The sequence below is a fragment of the Globicephala melas genome, chromosome 16 (genome assembly GCF_963455315.2).
Source record: "Globicephala melas chromosome 16, mGloMel1.2, whole genome shotgun sequence".
NCBI lineage: Eukaryota > Metazoa > Chordata > Mammalia > Artiodactyla > Delphinidae > Globicephala > Globicephala melas.
The window spans coordinates 59,037,424-59,056,333 of NC_083329.1; the positions used below are offsets into that span (position 1 = coordinate 59,037,424).

Genomic DNA, 18,910 nt, shown 5'->3' on the forward strand with positions numbered 1-18,910 from the left:
AATAAACTTATTTCTCATAAAACTTAGTTCCAGAGAAGTGCAAAAATCAGCCTCAGTGAGTTTGAGGGATTCACTGAAAGATGAGCACAGTTATTTCTGCCTAACCCTTCCTTCTTTGGCTTGACTTGGCCTTCTTTTCGCAGGAGAGAGTTCGTTTGAAACGATGGTCCCATTGCACCCTGTGCCAGGCTCGCCCTTGGAAGCTCTTCGATCAGGTATTAAGGTAATTAGAGTTTTAACTCTTAACATATCAGCCTGATATTCAGTCAAGCCTGTCTGCTCTTAAGGTTAAATTTAGTTGAGTCCAATTCATCAGGCACCTTCTTTTCACAGGCACACATAGTGCTAGGTTCTGGGAAACAAAGATGAATAAGGAAACTCCTACTTTAGGAGTTCATAATCTACACATCAGAGGTTATGACCAGTGTGATTAAATGGTGGGTTGGGGCATATGGACACAGAGTAGGTATCTGTTACTTTGCCCAGGGGTAGATGCAGGGAAGGCTTAACCATGGAAATGCCTCTTTAACTATGACCTGTTGAATTAAATTAAATAGTATATGAATGCATCTAACACACTTTCTGGCATGGTAGCCTGCCTCTGGTCATTGGAGGAGGGGAAGCATGAATTGGTAGGCTGTGTTACTGGTTTGTGTTCTGGACTTTGTTTCCCAGTTCCTCCTGGGATCAGTAGCTTCTTGGGGCACTGCTTTTGCCACTCTTGTGCAAGTACACTCACTCTCAGCAGATACCACAGCTGTCTTCAGTTTTGCACAAGTAAGACCCAACTGCCCCAACTATTCTGAATGCAGTTCCTTACTTAACTGTTGATGTAAGCCCCTTCCTGATTCTTGTTGATTCTGACCTTCGAGCTGCCACAATCCACTCCTACATCTGCTGTGATTCTCTCCTCTTATTTTAGGATGTGATTGGTTTCTTCTAGGTTTTTTTGGTAGATCTGATTTAATTTGCTTTCTGTCTTTCAATGATTCCTAAAAATGTGTAGTCCAGTGATGGCATTTCTTGTTTTCCAGGGCTATTGTAGCATTATTGTTTTATTGGGTATAAAGATAATCATTTAATATCCTTCTGTCATTCCATGTGATTTGTGCTGGAAAGAGGTAGATATCTGGGCTCTATCTGCCTTCCGTGGTCCAGTGTCCCAGTCTATGTACTGTTGATTTCCCTTAGATCTTATAGAAGAAGAGAAGGGAAGGGCTCTAGCTTAGGGATAAGGTTCTCTTCTTGGATTTATCTCTAACTCATGGGACCTTAAAAAAGCTATTTGAATCCTCTGTATGGAAATAATTAAACCTGACCTTCTTACCTTGAGCAATGATGTGAGGTTCAAATGAGATAATGTGAAAAAAGGGAGGCCTCTAGCATTTTCAAATGTCTGCGTAATTTTATTCTTATACAGCAGTGCAGTCTTGAAGTTAAAGTATTTGTGGCGGAGCCCTTATTGACCACAGCCCAGATCTCAGGAGGCAATCTCCTGAAGGTCACATTGGAGGCTGCCTACTCTGTGCCTGAATCCTTCATTCCAATGGGGCTGCTGCAGAACTTCATGGTTGGTCTGCAAGTTCCATCAGCTGGAGAGGTAAAGACTTACAGCAAGATATTTATAGAGATTTAAACACTCATATGGTCATCTCTTCCTCACCTTCTAAGATTTCATTCAAAGCAGGCTCTGTTAATGGCTGAGATTTATTTTAGGCTCAAAAACATAAAGTTTACTTCTGTTTTATACATGCATGTTAATATTTATAGTTTACATGTTATATACATGTATATATATATACACTACATATAATTTATATCAATACATACATATTTATGATGGAAAATATATAAAACATTTAAAATCTGACAATTTTAGATGTAGTATTTCTTTTTTTTTTTTTTGCGGTATGCGGGCCTCTCACTGTTGTGGCCCCTCCCAGTGCGGAGCACAGGCTCCGGACGCGCAGGCTCAGCAGCCATGGCTCACGGGCTCAGCCGCTCCTCGGCATGTGGGATCTTCCCGGACCAGGGCACGAACCCGTGTCCCCTGCAGTCAACCACTGCACCACCAGGGAAGCCCTGGATGTAGTATTTCTACACAGATTACTTTTATGCATATATTTTATATAATGTACTTTATTATACAAAACTTTCTTTTAATTCCGGGTTATTTTCTTAGTCCAGATTTCTATAGAATGCTTGTGTATGGGTCTTTTGAGGCTCTAGAGATTTCCAAATTGCTTGCTAAAAAAATGTAATTAGTTAATACTCTTACCTGCTTTATTGCCATTTTACATTTTTCGTATAGAAATCTCCAATTCTCCTTCACCATTTAACATTCCCACCTGCAGTACACAAGGGTTCCAATTTCTCCACATATACCAACACTTGTTATTTTCTGTTTTTTGATAATAGCTATCCTAATAGATGTGAAGTAGCATCTCCTTGTGTTTTTGATTTGCATCCCCCTGGTGACTAATGATGTTGAGCATCTTTTCATGTGCTTATTGGCCATTTGTATATCTTCTTTGGGGAAATGTCTATTCGAGTCCTTCGCCCATTTCTGAATTGGGTTGTTTGTCATTTTGTTGTTGGAGTTTTAGGAGTTCTCTCTATATTTTAGCTATTACTCCCTTATTAGATATGTGATTTGCAAATATTTTCTCCCATTCTATTGGTTGCCGTTTTTACTCTGGTTAGTATCTTTTTTTTTTTTTTTTTTTTGCAGTACGCGGGCCTCTCACTGTTGTGGCCTCTCCCGTTGCGGAGCACAGGCTCCAGACGCGCAGGCTCAGCAGCCATGGCGCACGGGCCCAGCCGATCCGCAGCATGTGGGATCTTTCCGGACCGGGGCACAAACCCGTGTCCCCTGCATCAGCAGGCAGACTCTAAACCACTGTGCCACCAGGGAAGCCCAAGTTTAGTGTCTTTTTAAAATAATTAATTTATTTATTTGGCCGTGCCGCATCTTAGTTGCGGCACATAAATTCTTCGTTAGGTTGCCACATGTGAGATCTTTTAGTTGTGGCGTGTGGGATCTTTAGTTGCAGCATGTGGAATCTAGTTCCCTGGTCAGGGATCGAACCCCAGCCCCCTGCATTGGGAGCATGGAGTCTTAGCCACTGGACCACCAGGGAAGTCCCTGGTTAGTGTCTCTTGATACCCCAAAATTTTAAATTCTGATGAAGTTCAATTTGTCCATTTTTTTCTTTTGTTGTTGTAACCAAGAAATCATTGCCAAATCTGATGTCACAAGGCTTTTCCCCCTGTGTTTGTGTGTAAGAGTTTTATAGTTTTAGCTCTTATGTTTAGGCCTTTGCTCCATTTTGAGTTAATTTTTGTATATGGTGTTAGGTAAGAACCAACTACATTCTTTTGCACGTGAATAACTAGCACCTGCTTAGCACCATTTGTTGAAAAGACTGTCCTGTCCCTATTGAATGGTCTTTTGTTTTAAATAAATTTATTTATTTTATTTATTTATTTTTGACTGCATTGGGTCTTTGTTGCTGCACGTGGGCTTTCTCTAGTTGCGGTGAGTGGGGACTACTCTTCATTGTGGTAAGCGAGCTTCTCATTGCAGTGGCTTCTCTTGTTGCGAGCATGGGCTCTAGGTGTGCAGGCTTCAGTATTGTGGCATGTGGGCTCAGTAGTTGTGGCACGTGGGCTCAGTAGTTGTGGCTCATGGTCTCTAGAGCGCAGGCTCAGTAGTTGTGGCACACGGGCTTAGTTGCTCTGCGGCATGTGGGATCTTCCCGGACCAGGGCTCTAACTTGTGTTCCCTGCATTGGCAGGCAGATTCTTAACTGCTGCGCCACCAGGGAAGCCCTGAGTGGTCTTGGCATCCTTAATTTTGACAATTTTTGCTGGCATTGGTTTTTTTGGGTTTTTTTTGAGGAGCAGATTTTCAAAGATTCTTACTCTGCTATTCTAGAAATGCCCCTCCTTCACAGAAGTTTTAAAACTTAACCCAAAGAACTAGAATAGTTGAGTTACAGGTTATGCCAATTTTACTTTTTATAAGAGGCTACAGAATTGCTTTCCATAGTTGTACAAACTTACACTTCCATCAACTATGTATAAGCATACCATTCTCTTCACAATGCTGTCAACACAATATTTTCAGACTTTGACTTTGCCCATCTACAGTTTAAAATAGTATCTCATTGTTTTAATGTGCATTTCACTTATTATTAATGATTTTTAGCATGTTTTTATTTAAATGTTGGATTTTTGAATTTCTCTTTCTATAAATTGTCTGTTTATAACTTTATCAGTTTTCTATTGCAAGTATATTTTAGATAAATTACAGATATGAAAATGCCTATATTTTTAGCCCTTTGTCAGATTTGTTTATTTTTTAAAAGATAAGTTTTAAAAAGGTACATCATGACTCTCATATAAATATAAAATGACATAAAGTGTTTAAACCAGTTCAGAGGAGAATCTGGGGACTTCCCTGGTGGTCCAGTGGCTAAAGACTCTGTGCTCCCAGTGCAGGGGACCCGGGTTCTATTCCTGGTCAGGAAAGTAGATCCCACATGTGGCAACTAAGAGTTTTCATGCCACAACTAAAGATCCCACATGTGGCAACTAAGAGTTTTCATGCCACAACTAAAGATCCCACATGCCACAGTGAAGATCCCACATGCTGCAACTAAGACTCAACCCAGCCAAATAAAGAAATAAAGAAATATTTTTGAAAAAGGAGAATCTGAACAAATGACCCATATATACAAGCAACTAGGAATCTTGAAATATATTTGCTAATAATTCAAAACTTATCAGCCATAGTGCAATGATCAATTATATCTCCACTGGACAAAATACATGTCCATATCTATGGACAAGAATAATTTGCATTATTATCAATTTTCTATAAATTATGGAATTATAAAATAGCAAGACAATGAAGGACACAGGCCCCTCTTTAGAAACAGATAATCACAGAAGGATCTGTTAGACAACACCTGGCATTCCATTGAAAAGACACTTCAGTAATCTTTTTTTGTCCACTTCAAAGTCTTTCACAAAATTTCCTGATACATGGTATTTATTTCTGTAGAAAGACTATCCCATTTTCTTCAAGAATGGAACTCTGAAGCTTGGAGGGGAAAGAGAACCTCTTCCTCGGCCCAAAAAATGGCCTATTGCCAACATTCTGGCTCCAGGAGCTAATAACATTCCTGATGCTTTCATCGTTGGTGGGCCCTATGAGGAAGAAGAAGGGGAACTCAACCATCCTGAGGTGAGAGAATTAGGCGGATTTGGTGATAATCTCAGTGCACTGACATATGATAAAACATATGTTTACAGTTTGTAAATCACTGTAATTCATATACATCCATCACCTCTTAAAATAAAACAGGTGTATGTCAAAATAAAACAATTATCTATAAAGTTCTGATTAAAATATTTCCTGACTTCTTAAGTCCAACAAACAAAATCATTGATTTAATTCATATTTATTCTTTATTTTATTTGACATTTATTTATTTATGAGTAGGTTATAATACAGTTACAGGTCAAAATAAAACATTAAGAGATATGCAGTTAAAGTCTCCCCCCTCCTCCATGTCTCTTCTTCCTAATTCCTTCCCAGATCATCACCCTGGTAGTTAACCTTTGTTATAGTTTCTTGTGTTTCCTTCTGGTTACATTTTTACGCATATAAAAGCAAAAGTAAATAGTCAAAAGAAGACTCAGAAGCAAGAACATTTAGAAAAGTAAAGTTTCCTCGAAAAGGATGCAAGGGAGTCAGATTTCAGAAAGACTGGCTCAAAGACATCAGTGTAGTAAAAGTCAGGGATCAAATTGTTTTTCTTTAGGGAGTCCAGATTTATAGGAAGTATTCAAAGTCTTGCTGTTTTGAGATCTAGAACCTGTCAAGAAGACTCTGCTATTTTTGCTTTATCTCAAGTGTGAAATGTTTATTTATTTCTTTTTAATTGAGTATATATAAGTGCTTAATCATATTGGAAGTAGGGAAAATGTGTTTTTTCTTCACATACCCATACACACGTATACCTACACGTATTCTTTCCCTGTCATTTTTTTTTTCACAAATGGTGGCATACTCACACACTTCTGCAATTTGCTTTTTTCGCTTTATAGCGTATCTTGGAGATTTCTTCCACATTCTTTTTCTTTCTTTATTTGTACTTGTATAACAGAGCAGGACCCTATGGGACCTTCTGGGGACAGGCCTTTCCCCCAAATCCTCTGCTTTAGCTCCTCTCTGAAGTACCTAGATAATAATATTTGAGGCACATTTCCTGAGCTGTTTTACAGATGTGAAAACCCCCCACCAAATGGAAGATGACCATGAGCACATAGGCCCAGGCCTCCTGGAGCCTAAGTACTGAAAATGTTAACCCCTGTGACACCACCCTGTTCCCTCACCATCAGCCAATTAGAGAATTGTGCATGAGCTGATCACATACCTTGCGACCCCCCTGCCCCCCCACACCGGGCTTTTAAAAATTTTTGCTGAAACTCTTCAGAAAGCTTGGGGTTTTTATGGCATGAGCCACCCGTATCCTTGCATGGCCCTGAAATAAACCTTTTTTTCTCTGCTCCAAACTCCAACGTTTTGGTTTGTTTGGCCTCGCTGTGCATTCGGCACACGAACTTGCGCTAACACTTGCTTTATGATATACTTTTTTTAAAGTATAGACATACTTTAACTTGCTTAACCAGTCTCCTGTTGGTGAACATTTCAGTTGTTGAAATTATTTTCTTCTTGTTCCTTCCCTTCCTCTTTCTTTCTTTCTTTCTTTCTCTTTCACTCTTACTTCACATTTTTCTACAACCTATGTTTGTCAAGAGCATAGAAAATGCTGTAAACACATTTGCAAATGTATTTTGAATGAGCTGATAATCATTAGTGGAAACATTCAATAAAGTAATTTTACAATGAGTGGTTGAATTACTTTCAGTATCTGATTCTAAATATTTTAAATAGAGATAAGGCTAGCAATATTTTAAAAACATTGTGCAGTGTCTTTTCTCATCATTGTGATTACTAAAAATTCATACTCTTCTTACATTAATGTTTTCATTTAGAGCAGATATTTTATTTTAGATATTTAGATTTTATATTGCATTTTAATTTAGATAACTAGTTCTCAACCCTGGTTGCTCATCACAGTCACCTGGAAAGCTTTTAAAATAGTAACCATGGCCAGGCTCTAACCCAGATCAATTACATAAGAATTTACTTTTAAAATAATACCAATGCCCAGTTTTTGATTTTTTTTTTATCAGCTCCCAGATAATTCTAATATGCATCCACGGTTGAGAATCACTGATTAAGGTTATGTGAGTGAATATTTGGCAGTTAGTATTAGATTGATATAAGGATAATATAAGTATTTTATTTTATATACTGTATTAATAGTAAAGTACCCTAAAATTTAAGATGGTGGTAGTATTTTCAGTAGTAGTCATACTTATAGTAGTATTAGTAGTAGTAATAAAAGTATTGTGACCAAATCCATTAAAAGAATGCCCCACAGATGGAGCAGGAGACAACCATGGCATACTGAGAGAGTAAAAGTCTCTGTCTTATGATTTTATAGGACAGGGAATTTAGGAACCAAGCAGAGTGCATAAAGAAAAGGATTACTTGGGACTTGGAAAGTCGCTGCTACCTTGATCCTCCTGCAGTGATCAGGTAGGAAGAGGGAGGGAATATGTCTAACCAACAGAGATGTAGGTGGGAAGAAATGTTGCTTTTGTTTATTTATATTTGAGTTAAGGTGATCCTGAGGTTCTCTTCCACCACATCTGCTAATAGCAGGCTTCTAGTGATGGTAGCTTAACCATGGGGGATTCTTGTTTCGTTCAGAGCTGGTATGTGTGGTGGCTCTACAGTATTATTAGGTATCCAGGCTCAATCTTTCTCTTTGCTCTACCTTCTTTAACATGTACGTTCCATCCACAAGGTTGTCTCATGGTTCAAGATGGCTATTGGAGCTCCAGCCTGCACTTTCACATTCCTGTCAGAATGTTGGAAGAGGGGAGTGCTTATGGATTAAAAAAGGACACATGCTGGCTGTATTAGCCCCTCTTATAGAACCTTCCTGGAATCTGGCAACCCCTGTTTACATCTCATTGGCCATCTCTCGATGCAAAAGAGGCTTAGGAAATAATGGTTTTGTTGGACACATTGTCACCCAGACTAGATCAGGATTTATATACTAAAGCAGAACATGACACAGTTTTGTGTGGGTAACTATCGGTCTCTGTCACAGTGACCTGGAGATTAGGGAGAGGTGAGAAATAGAGGATTATCAATATATGTATAATCTGAATGAAAATCTCTGTTTTTTCAAATAATAGACTATTTTTTAGAACAGTTTTAGGATTACAGAAAAATTGATCAGATATTTCAGAGTTCCTATATACCCAATTTGACAGTAGTATATAATATTAATGTACATTGTTGGATTTGATTTGCTGATATGTTATTAAGGACACATTGTTACTATTATTACTTTGAACAGTTATCTATTTGACTAATTAAAAATAAGAAAAAAATTTTAATTTATTTTACTTTAATCTGTTTCATTCTCTGATTTTCTTCCTTTCTTTATGTAGATCCACGTTTCTGGCCCACATCATTTCCTTTTCTCTGAAGACTTTTAGCATTTCTTTTTTTTTTAATAGGCATTTAAAAAAATTAAATTTATTTGTTTTCATTTTTGGCTGTGTTGGGTCTTTGTTGTGTGTGCAGGCTTTCTCTAGTTGCGGCGAGCGGGGGCTACTCTTCATTGCAGTGCGTGGGCTTCTCATTGTCTGGCTTCTCTTGCTGGGGAGCACGGGCTCTAGGCATGCGGGTTTCAGTAGTTGTGGCACGTGGCTCAATAGTTGTGGTGCACGGGCTTAGTTGCTCTGTGGCATGTGGGATCTTCCCAGACCAGGGCTCAAACCTGTGTCCCCTGCATCGGCAGGCGGACTTCCAACCACTGCGCCACCAGGGAAGCCCCCAACTTTTAGCATTTCTTGCATGGCAGGTCTACTGGCCACAAATTCCTTCCATTTTTGTTTGACTAAGAAAGTATTTTTCCTTCACCTTTGAAGGATAATTCCACTAGATACAGAATTCTAGGTTGGTGGTTTGTTTCTACACCACTCTCTTCTTGCTTGCATGATTTCTGAAAGGAAGCCCAATGTAATTCTTATCCTTATTCCTCCATAGGTGAGGTGTTTTTTTCTCTGACTTCTTCCAAGATTTTCTCTTTCTCTTTGGTTTTCTGCAGTTTGAATATGATATACCTAGGTGTAGTTTTTTTTTTTGTATTTATTGTGCTTGGTGTTCTCTGAGCTTCCTAGATCTGTGGTATCTGCCATTAATTTGGTAAGATTTGTAGCCATTATGACTTAAGATATTTCTTTTGCTTCTTTCTCCCTTTCTTCACCTTCTGGTATTCCTGTTATACCTTTTGTAATTGTCCCACAGTTCTTAGATATTCTGTTGTGATTTTTAAATTTTTTTCCCCTTTCCATTTCAGTTTGGGAAGTTTTCATTGGCTCAGTGGCTTCAAGATCACTGAGTCTTTCCTCAGCTATGTCCAGTCTGTTGATAAGCCCATCAGAAGAATTGTTCCTTTTTTTTAGTGTTTTTGATTTCTAACATTTCCTTTTGATCCTTTCTTAGAATTTCCATCTCTTTGCTTACATTACCCATCTGTTCTTGCATTTTGTCTGCTTAATCCATTAGAGTTCTTAACATACTAATCATAGTTATTTAAAATTTTCTATCTGGTAATTTCAAAATCTGTGTCATATCTGAGTCTAGTTCATATGCTAGCCTTGTTTCTTCAGACTGTATTTTTTCTTGCCTTTTACCATTCCTTGTAGTTTTTTATTGAAAACTGGACATTATGTTTTGGGTAGTAAGAAATATGGTAATTAGGTTTTTTACTGTGAGTTTTTATGTTAACCTGGCTAGGAGGTAGGCTGTGTTTAACACTTGCTGTAGCTGTAGATGCTAGAGGCTTCAGTGTCCTTTTGCTCCTTCCCTGTTGTCTTTGGTTTTGCTAAGAGCTCTTTCCTAAACAGGGTTTGTGTTTTGCAGATTCTCAGTTATAATTCACTGTTATTATACTGGATCCTGTTGATGTGTGGCGGTAAGGTGTTGGGGAAGGGAAGTGTTCTATAATCCTGTGATTAAATCTCAGTATTTTAATGGGTTTGAGCCCATAGGTTGTGACTTCATAAGTGTGTAATAGTCTTTTTTTCTTCCTCTCTTCGTGTGAGACAGGAAGGCTAAATAGGACTGGAGTTGTCTAATTGCCCTTTCCCTGGGTCAGATAAAACTCTGGTGAAGTAGTTTCCCTTACAGAGCAGGCCTTTGTTATGGAGAATACTCTGGACATATTTTAATATGGTTACCTTTCCTTTCTCCCTGCCTAAGGCTATTCTCTTGCTTTCACAATGAGAGTCTGATGGAGCTCCTTGATTTAAAACCCAAGAAAGTGTGGGAACCCCCTAAGACTGGGCACCCAGGAGTTTTTAACTCTCTGGTTAGTTCACTCTCAGCCTCCAACAATCTTTCAAAATTATCATTAAAGTGTTTCTACCAGTTACTGGCTCTAATGGCTTCTGATGCCTGTAAGCTGATCTCAGCTGTGATTCTCTGTACTTGCCTGTTTCTCTAAACTTCCAGGTGGCAATTTGCCCTGTGAACTTAATTCTTAGATGGATCTAAGAAAAGTCATTGATTTTCAGTTTGACCAGCTTTTTTCTTACATATGCCTTTATTTTTTTAATTAATTTATTTGTTTGGCTGCATTGGGTCTTAGTTGAGGCACGCAGGCTCTTTGTTGCGGCGTGTGGGCTTCTCTCTAGTTGTGGTGCGCGGGCTCAGTAGTTGCTGCGCACAGTCTCTCTAGTTGTGGCGCTAGGGCTCCAGAGTGCGCAGGCTCAGTAGTTGTGGCGCACGGGCTTAGTTGCCCTGTGGCACGTGGGATCTTAGTTCCTCCACCAGGGTTCGAACCCTCATCACCTGAATTGGAAGGTGAATTCTTAACCACTGGACCACCAGGGAAGTCCCTGACCAGCTCTTTTCTTGTTGTGAGGACAGGAGTGATAGCTTCCAAGCTCTTTATGTGTTTGAGCTGACAATGGAAGTCTTACTATGATTATTTTCACAGTAGAAATAAATGTACTTTATACTATTTGCATACTTGTCTGATTATTTCTTTAGAATAAATCACTAGAAGTGGAATTTGTGGGTCAAAGGCTATGAACATTTTAAAGACTTTTGATTCATGTTGTCAAACTGCTCTCAAAAATATACAATTTGCTTCTGCTAGCAGTATAGTATAATTATTTTTGGAATTTTATTGCTATGAGAAGGTTTTTTTGTTTTGTTTTGTTTTTGCGGTACGCGTGCCTCTCACCGTCATGGCCCCTGCGGTTGCGGAGCACAGGCTCCGGACGCGCAGGCTCAGCGGCCATGGCTCACGGGCCCAGCCCCTCCGCGGCATGTGGGATCTTCCCGGACCGGGGCACGAACCCGTGTCCCCTGCATCGGCAGGCGGACTCTCAACCACTGCGCCACCAGGGAAGCCCTATGAGAAGGTTTTAAAAGCCCACACGCCTAATAAAAATTTTTACATATGTGTATTCCATTACTTTTTAAGAGAGGAATACTTCCTTTTGACCTAAATTATACTAACCCCATTTTTGCATGTAATGCTAATGGGCTGATTTTTGATCTGCAGTTTTCAGAAGCGAATTGCTGATTGTCGATTTTGGCCTGTAGAGATCACAAGGGTTCCTCTGGTTACTGTACCCAAAGGGAAATCTGCTAAATTTGAGAAGGTAAATTAGTTTACTTAAAAATATTTATATAAGAAATGCTGGGTCAGACCCAACCTGTTTTTCTGCTTCTAATTCTGATACCAAAGGAAAATATGAACTGTGTGGCTGCTCCCTAGGGTGACCAGCTCATCCTGATTTGCTTAATAGTTTCTCGGTTTTAGTGCTGAAAGTCTCATATCCCAGGAAACTCCCTTGTTCCTGGCAAATCAGGATGACTGGTAACCCTAGTTCCCTATTGTCCACTAACAATTATTTAGGCTTTATTCTCAGTTATCCTGTTTTCCTCTAGCTCTTTATTATAGTTTTAACATGGGTAAAACCATGAAAAATAGCTTTTTTTAATGCTTTTCTTTTCTTTTTTTTAAAAAAATTATTTATTTAATTTATTTATTTTTGGCTGCATTGGGTCTTCGTTGCTGTGTGCAGGCTTTCTCTAGTTGCGGAAAGTGGGGGCTACTGTTTGTTGCAGTGTGCAGACTTCTCATTGCGGTGGCTTCTTTTGTTGCAGAGCATGGGCTCAGTAGCTGTGGCTTGCGGGCTCTAGAGCTCAGGCTCAGTAGTTGTGGCGCACGGGCTTCGTTGCTCCACGGCATGTGGGATCTTCCCGGACCAGGGCTCGAACCTGTGTCCCCTGCATTGGCAGGCAGATTCTTAACCACTGCACCACCAGGGAAGCCCCCAAATAGCCTTTTAATACATCAAAAGTAGTTAAATATTGGCAATATGGTTCAACCTACTACATCTTTCTAAATTTATTTTAGACTTACCTACTTAAATTGTTTTAGCCCACTAATTAGAGTAATAGGATTCATAGGTGTACTACTATGCTGAAAAGATACAGCTTTGATGAGCCTAGAAAAGTTCTCTACTGTATTTTGTTTGTTTGTTTATGATAAAAATAAATGCATTTGTCCAAATGACTGTGTTTTCAGTTCATCCCACTTACTATGCCAACAGTTGCTTCCTATCATGCTGAAGAAGAAAACCATGGGAAATAGCCTAAGAAATGTCCCCTGCAAAAAGTCTTTTTTAAAACTTGAAATATAGTTGTTGCACAATATTATTAGTTTCAGGTGTACTACATAATGATTTGACACTTGCAAACATTATGAAGTGTTCACCATGATAAGTCTAGTAACCATCTGTCCCCAAAGTTATTACAATATTATTGACCACGTTCTTTATGCTGTATATTATATCTCTGTAACTTATTTGTTATATAACTGGTGGTTTGTACCTCTTAAGCTGCTTCACCTGTTTCTCCCACCCCTTCCAGCAACCACCCGTTTTTCTCTGTATCTCTGAGTCTGTTTTTGTTTTGTTTTAGTCTTTTTTTTTTGATTCCATGTATAAGTGAGATGACATGGTATTAATCTTTCTCTGTCTGACTTATTTCACTTAACATAATACTGTCTAGATCTATCCATGTTGTCACAAATGGCAAGATGTCAATTTTTATGGCTAAGTAATATTCCATTGTGTGTATATATATATATATATATATATATATATATACATACCACATCTTCATTTATCTTTTGATGGACAACTAGGTTGCTTCCATATCTATTTTAAGTAATGCTGCAGTGAACATTGGAGTGCATATATCTTTTCAAGTTCATGTTTTTGTTTTCTTTGGGTAAATGCCCCAAGGTGAAATTGCTAGATCATATGGCAGGTCTATTTATAATTTTCTGTGGAACCTCTGTAGTGTTTTCCATAGGATCTTACCAATTTACAATCCTACCAACAGTACATGAGGCTTCCTTTTTCTCCACATCCTCGCCAGTGCTTATCTGTTGTCTTTTGATGGTAGCTATTCTGACAGGTGTGAGGCGGTATTTCATTGTGGTTTTGATTTGCATTTCCCTGATTGTTAGTGATGTTGGGCATCTTTTCATGTGTCTGTTGGTTATCTGTATGCCTTCTTTGGAAAAATGTCTATTAAGGTCTTCTGCCTGTTTTTAAATCAAGTTGTTTGTTTTTTTTGATGTTGTATGAGTTCTTTGGATATTAACCCCTTTTTAGAAATATAGTTTGCAAATATTTTTTCCCATTCAGTATGTGGCCTTTTCATTTTGTTCGTAGTTTCTTTCACTGTGCAAAAACATTTATTATTTTTTAAAATATTTATTTATTTATTTAGGCTGCACCGGGTCTTAGTTGCAGCACATGGGATCTTCATTGCGGCATGTTTTAGTTTCTTTATGCAGGATTTTTAGTTGTGGCACATGGGCTTAGTTGCTCCGTGGCATGTGGGATCTTCCCAGACCAGGGATTGAACCCGTGTCCCCTGAATTGGCAGGTGGCTTCTTAACCATTGCGCCACCAGGGAAATCCCAATGATGCATTTTAAAATGGGAATGTTTTCTTAATTTCTCTTTCTGCTAATTTGTTGTTAGTATATATAAATGCAACTTATTTCTGTATGTTAATTTTGTATCCTGCAAATTTATTGAATTCATTTATTCTAGTAGTTTTTGGATGGTGTCTTTAGGATTTTCTATATACAATATCGTGTTGTCTGCAGTGACAGTTTTACTTCCTCCTTTCCAGTTTTCCTTTTATTTCTTTTTGTTGTCTGATTGCTATGGCTAGGACTTCTAATACTATGTTGAATAAAAGTGGTAAGAGTGGGCATCCTTGGGACTTCCCTGGTGATGCAGTGGTTAAGAATCCGTCTGCCAATGCAGGGGACACGGGTTTGAGCCCTGGTCTGGGAAAATCCCACATGCCACAGAGCAACTAAGCCCGTGCGCCACAACTCCTGAACCTGTGCTCTAGAGCCTGCTAACCACAACTACTGAGCCTGCATGCCACAACTACTGAAGCCCAAATGCCTAGAGCCCGTGCTCTGCAACAAGAGAAGCCACTGCAATGAGAAGCTGGCGCACCGCAACAAAGAGTAGCCCCTACTCGCTGCAACTAGAGAAATGCCCGTGCAGAGCAACGAAGACTCAATGCAGCCAAAAATAAATAAATAAATCAACAAATAAATAAAAATAAATGTTAAAAAAAAAAGAGTGGGCATCCTTGTCTTGTTCCCAATCTCAGAGGAAATGCTTTCAGCTTTTCACCTTTGAGTATGATGTTGGCTTTAGATTTGTCATATATGGCCTATATTATGTTGAGGTATGTTCTCTCTATACCCAGTTTGTTGAGAGTTTTTATCGTAAATGGATGGTGAATTTTGTCAAATGCTTTTTATGCATCTATTGAGGTGATCATATAATTGTTATTCTTCAGTTTTGTTAATGTGGTATATCACATTGATTGATTTGTGGGTATTAACCCATCCTTGCATCCCTGAGATAAATCCCACTTGATCATGGTGTACGATTCTTTTAATGTATTGTTGAATTCAGTTTGCTAATATTTTGTTGAGGATTTTGGCATTTATGCTCATCAGGGATATTGGCCTGTAATTCTCTTTTCTTGTGATATCTTTGTCTGGTTTTGGTATCTTTGTAATATATAATATGTATTGGCTAACATTCCTTAGATTTCTAAAGCAATATAATGTTATCACATGAAGATAGGGCTTTTAATCTAATTTCTAATTATTGTTATAATCAGCTAAATCAAAGAGATTACTTTTTTTTTAAAGATTTTTTTTTTGATGTGGACCATTTTTAACATCTTTACTGAATTTGTTACAATATTGCTTCTTTTTTTATGTTTTGGTTTTTTGGCCACTAGACATGTGGGATCTTAGCTCCCCAACCAGGTATCGAACCCTCACCCCCTGCATTGGAAGGCGAAGTCTTAACCACTGGACCACCAGGGAAGTCCCTCAAAGAGATTACTTTTAACCTTGTAGAAATTAACTGTGTTTTCTTTCACTAAACTGATTTTTTTCTTTCACTAAACTTTCTTCCACTGATTTTTTTCCTTATAAAAGTTTTCTATGGCAAACCATACAACCATTAAAAATTATGTTAAAATATATTTACTGACATGTTCTTCATCTTTGTAATGAGAATTTAGATGAGATTAGGGTTGGCAAATACATGACAGCAGACTGTCAGTCATCCTCCTTCATCCATGGGAGATATTACTGATCAATCAAAGCATTCTTTTCTTTTGAACCCAAATAAGGACACAGAATCTTTCTCAACACAGTATTCTAAAACACCTCCACTAATTGGTTAGAACTTAAGCATAAATTAAATCGTATGTGTCGTTACTGATGCAGATGATTTGTAAGGCCCCTCTCATTCGTATGAATCTGTAAACTAAAGCTAAGGCCACAATCTGTTTTCTTTTAAGCTTTTGTTGTTATTACTGATTTTTGCAAAGCTTCACTTTTTTCTAAGAAGCAACATGGTGAAATTGACATTTTGGTTGAATATATATTATTAATTAGTTTGCATATATGTTGATCCAACTATTATCTTTACTGTTCATAGTGTTAGTATACGTTATCTCAGAGATCATGGTGTTTTTAAACCCAATTATAAATAAATAGATAAATGAGCAGAGACCCAAAATGTCTACGTAACTGACCCAAATCAAGTAGCTCAGCTAGTCCTAAAGTCAGGTCTTTGAACTGCTAAGTCAGAGTTCCATACTTTAGCTACATTACTCTGTAGCACTAACAGCTCTCTGTTTTTATTCCTTTAGACTGATGATGAAGGTCGGCTTTCATTTCATGGTGTGGCTTATGTTAATATGGTGCCATTGCTGTATCCAGGTGTGAAGAGGATTCGGGGAGCTTTTCATGTTTACCCTTACTTAGGTAGCACAGTCTATGAAAAGGTAAGAAAAATTTGAAGAGAGGGTATCATCCTAATTTATTCTTATGTATGTGTTTACCTACATCTTTAGCACACATAGCTTTGCAATTGATATTTGGAACCAGCTGGTATACTGGGATGTTAAATATGGAACCTTGAAGTCTTCTGCCCTTGAACCTTAAAAACTTTAGGATAATGAAATCCAAAAACTGGAAACAACCCAAATCTCCATCAATAGGTGAACAGAAAAACAAATTATATGGTATAGCCATACAATGGACTACTACTCAGCAATAAAAAGGAATGAGCTATTAACACGTGCAACATGGATGTATCTCAAATGCATTATGATAAATGAAAGAAACCAGACAAAAGAGAGTACATGCTGTATACTGCCAATGAAATACAATTATCAGAAAGTAGTGGCAGAAAGCAGATCAGTGGTTGCTTGGGAACAGGGATAGAGGGAAGAATGGACTACAAAAGAAATATGAGGTAAGTTTTAAGGATGATGGAAATACTGGTTATTCTAATTGCAGTAATGGCTTCACATGTGTATACACATGTCAAAATTGATCAAATTGTATACTTTAAATATGTAATTTATTATACAGGCATACCTCATTTTATTGCCCTTTGCTTTATTACTCTTCACAGATATTGCATTTTTTTTTTACAAATTGAAGGTTTGCAGCAACCCTGAGATGATGAGCGAGTCTATGGGTGATATTTTTCCAACAGCATCTGCTCACTTTGTGTCTCTGTGTCACATGTTATTAATTCTCACACTATTTCAAACATTATCATTATTGTTATATTTGTTATTGTGATCTGGGATCTGTGTTGTCACTAGTGTAATCATTTTGGCCTTTTTTAACAATAAAGTATTTTTAAATTAAGATCTTTACTTTTATTTTTTAATTTTTGGCTGCATTGAGTCTTCACTGCTGTGTGCCGGCTTTCTCTAGTTGTGGCGAGCGGGGACTACTGTTCGTTGCGGCGGTGACTTCTCTTGTTGTGGAGCACAGGCTCTAGGCGCGTGGGCTTCAGTAGTTGTGGCACGTGGGCTCAATAGTTGTGGCTCGCAGGCTCTAAAGCACAGCCTCAGTAGTTGTGGTACATGGGCTTAGTTGTTCATGGCATGTGGGATCTTCCCGGGCCAGGGCTCAAACCCATGTCCCCTGCATTGGCAGGTGGATTCTTAACCACCGTGCCACCAGGGAAGTCCCTGTACATTGTTTTTTAAGACACTGCTATTGTACACTTAATAGATTACAGTATAGTGTAAGCATAACTTTTATGTGTACTGGGAAACCAAGATAACCATTATTTGCTTTATTGCAGTTATTTGCTTTATTGAGGTGGTCTGGAACCAAACTTGTAATAACTCCAGAGTAAGCCTGTATTTCAACTTTACCTCAATAAAGTTGGAAAGAAAATCTTCCAAATAATGAAGTATTGTGTGTTAAGTATGCAAAAACTTAAATATATGTACTGATTAATGAGCTATAATATAGTTCTTGCAATTTTCAGGTGTTAAAATACACATTATTTATTTATTTATTTAAGCAAAAAATCAACTTTATCATGTTTCTTCTTAGGAGAAAGTGAGGCTTTGTAAAACACAACAGTAATAACAACAAAAACGTATTACTATTTTATCATTATTAGGACAAGTATTTCTCAATAACAGAGTCATGAAAGATCCATCAGCTGTTTGAAAACCAACTGAGTCATAAACTCTATATAAGTATCCTTTGAATCAGAAATCAAACTTATAGGGATTTGTCTGAAATAAATCATTTAATAGGATCAAAACCCTCCTATTCATGAAAACTTTTGGGGATCAATAATAGCAAGACTAAAATTAAGATTAAATGTCTAATAATAGAGAAAGGATTAATAAATTATTGTAAATAAAAATGGTGGAATATGCATCCATTAAAAAGATAATCATTAATGTTTTGTAGATAGTTAAATAAAAAAAAGAAAGCAAAAATTTTACATATAGCATAGATCATGATAAATTCCAAGTGAGTTTATTAAAGTAAGTTAAATGTGAAGTCTATAAAAATAGAAGTGTCTATTAATTAAAGATATGAATTAAGGGAAGACTTCCTGTGCTTGAAAACAAATGAAAGATATAAAAGATTTAGATTGCCAAAAAATAAAAATCTTCTATACATAGAAGAAACCATCATTAACAAAATTATAATGTAACTAAAAAATTGGGAAAAATATTTGAATACGTATCAGAAGATGGCTACTATTTCTAAAATATAAAGCACTTTATTGTATCAGTCATATCAAGATATTTTTGGTGAATCTGAGGGAAACAA

The 18,910-nt window shown here is 37.7% G+C and overlaps 1 protein-coding gene across 5 annotated transcripts in view; it reads left to right on the top strand.

Moving 5' to 3' along the window:
- The window catches only part of CFAP70 (cilia and flagella associated protein 70), an 86,907-nt gene that overhangs the window by 17,083 nt on the left and 50,914 nt on the right, over window positions 1-18,910 (top strand). For 3 of the 5 annotated variants that reach the window (XM_030862577.2, XM_030862581.2, XM_060286482.1), the window contains 6 exons: window positions 144-223; window positions 1,421-1,600; window positions 5,069-5,251; window positions 7,584-7,678; window positions 11,736-11,835; window positions 16,459-16,593. In XM_030862577.2, coding sequence (XP_030718437.1) covers window positions 144-223; window positions 1,421-1,600; window positions 5,069-5,251; window positions 7,584-7,678; window positions 11,736-11,835; window positions 16,459-16,593 — 773 coding nt within the window. The remainder of the gene's footprint in view (window positions 1-143; window positions 224-1,420; window positions 1,601-5,068; window positions 5,252-7,583; window positions 7,679-11,735; window positions 11,836-16,458; window positions 16,594-18,910) is intronic. The other 2 variants (XM_030862580.2, XM_060286483.1) reach the window with 2 other exon arrangements.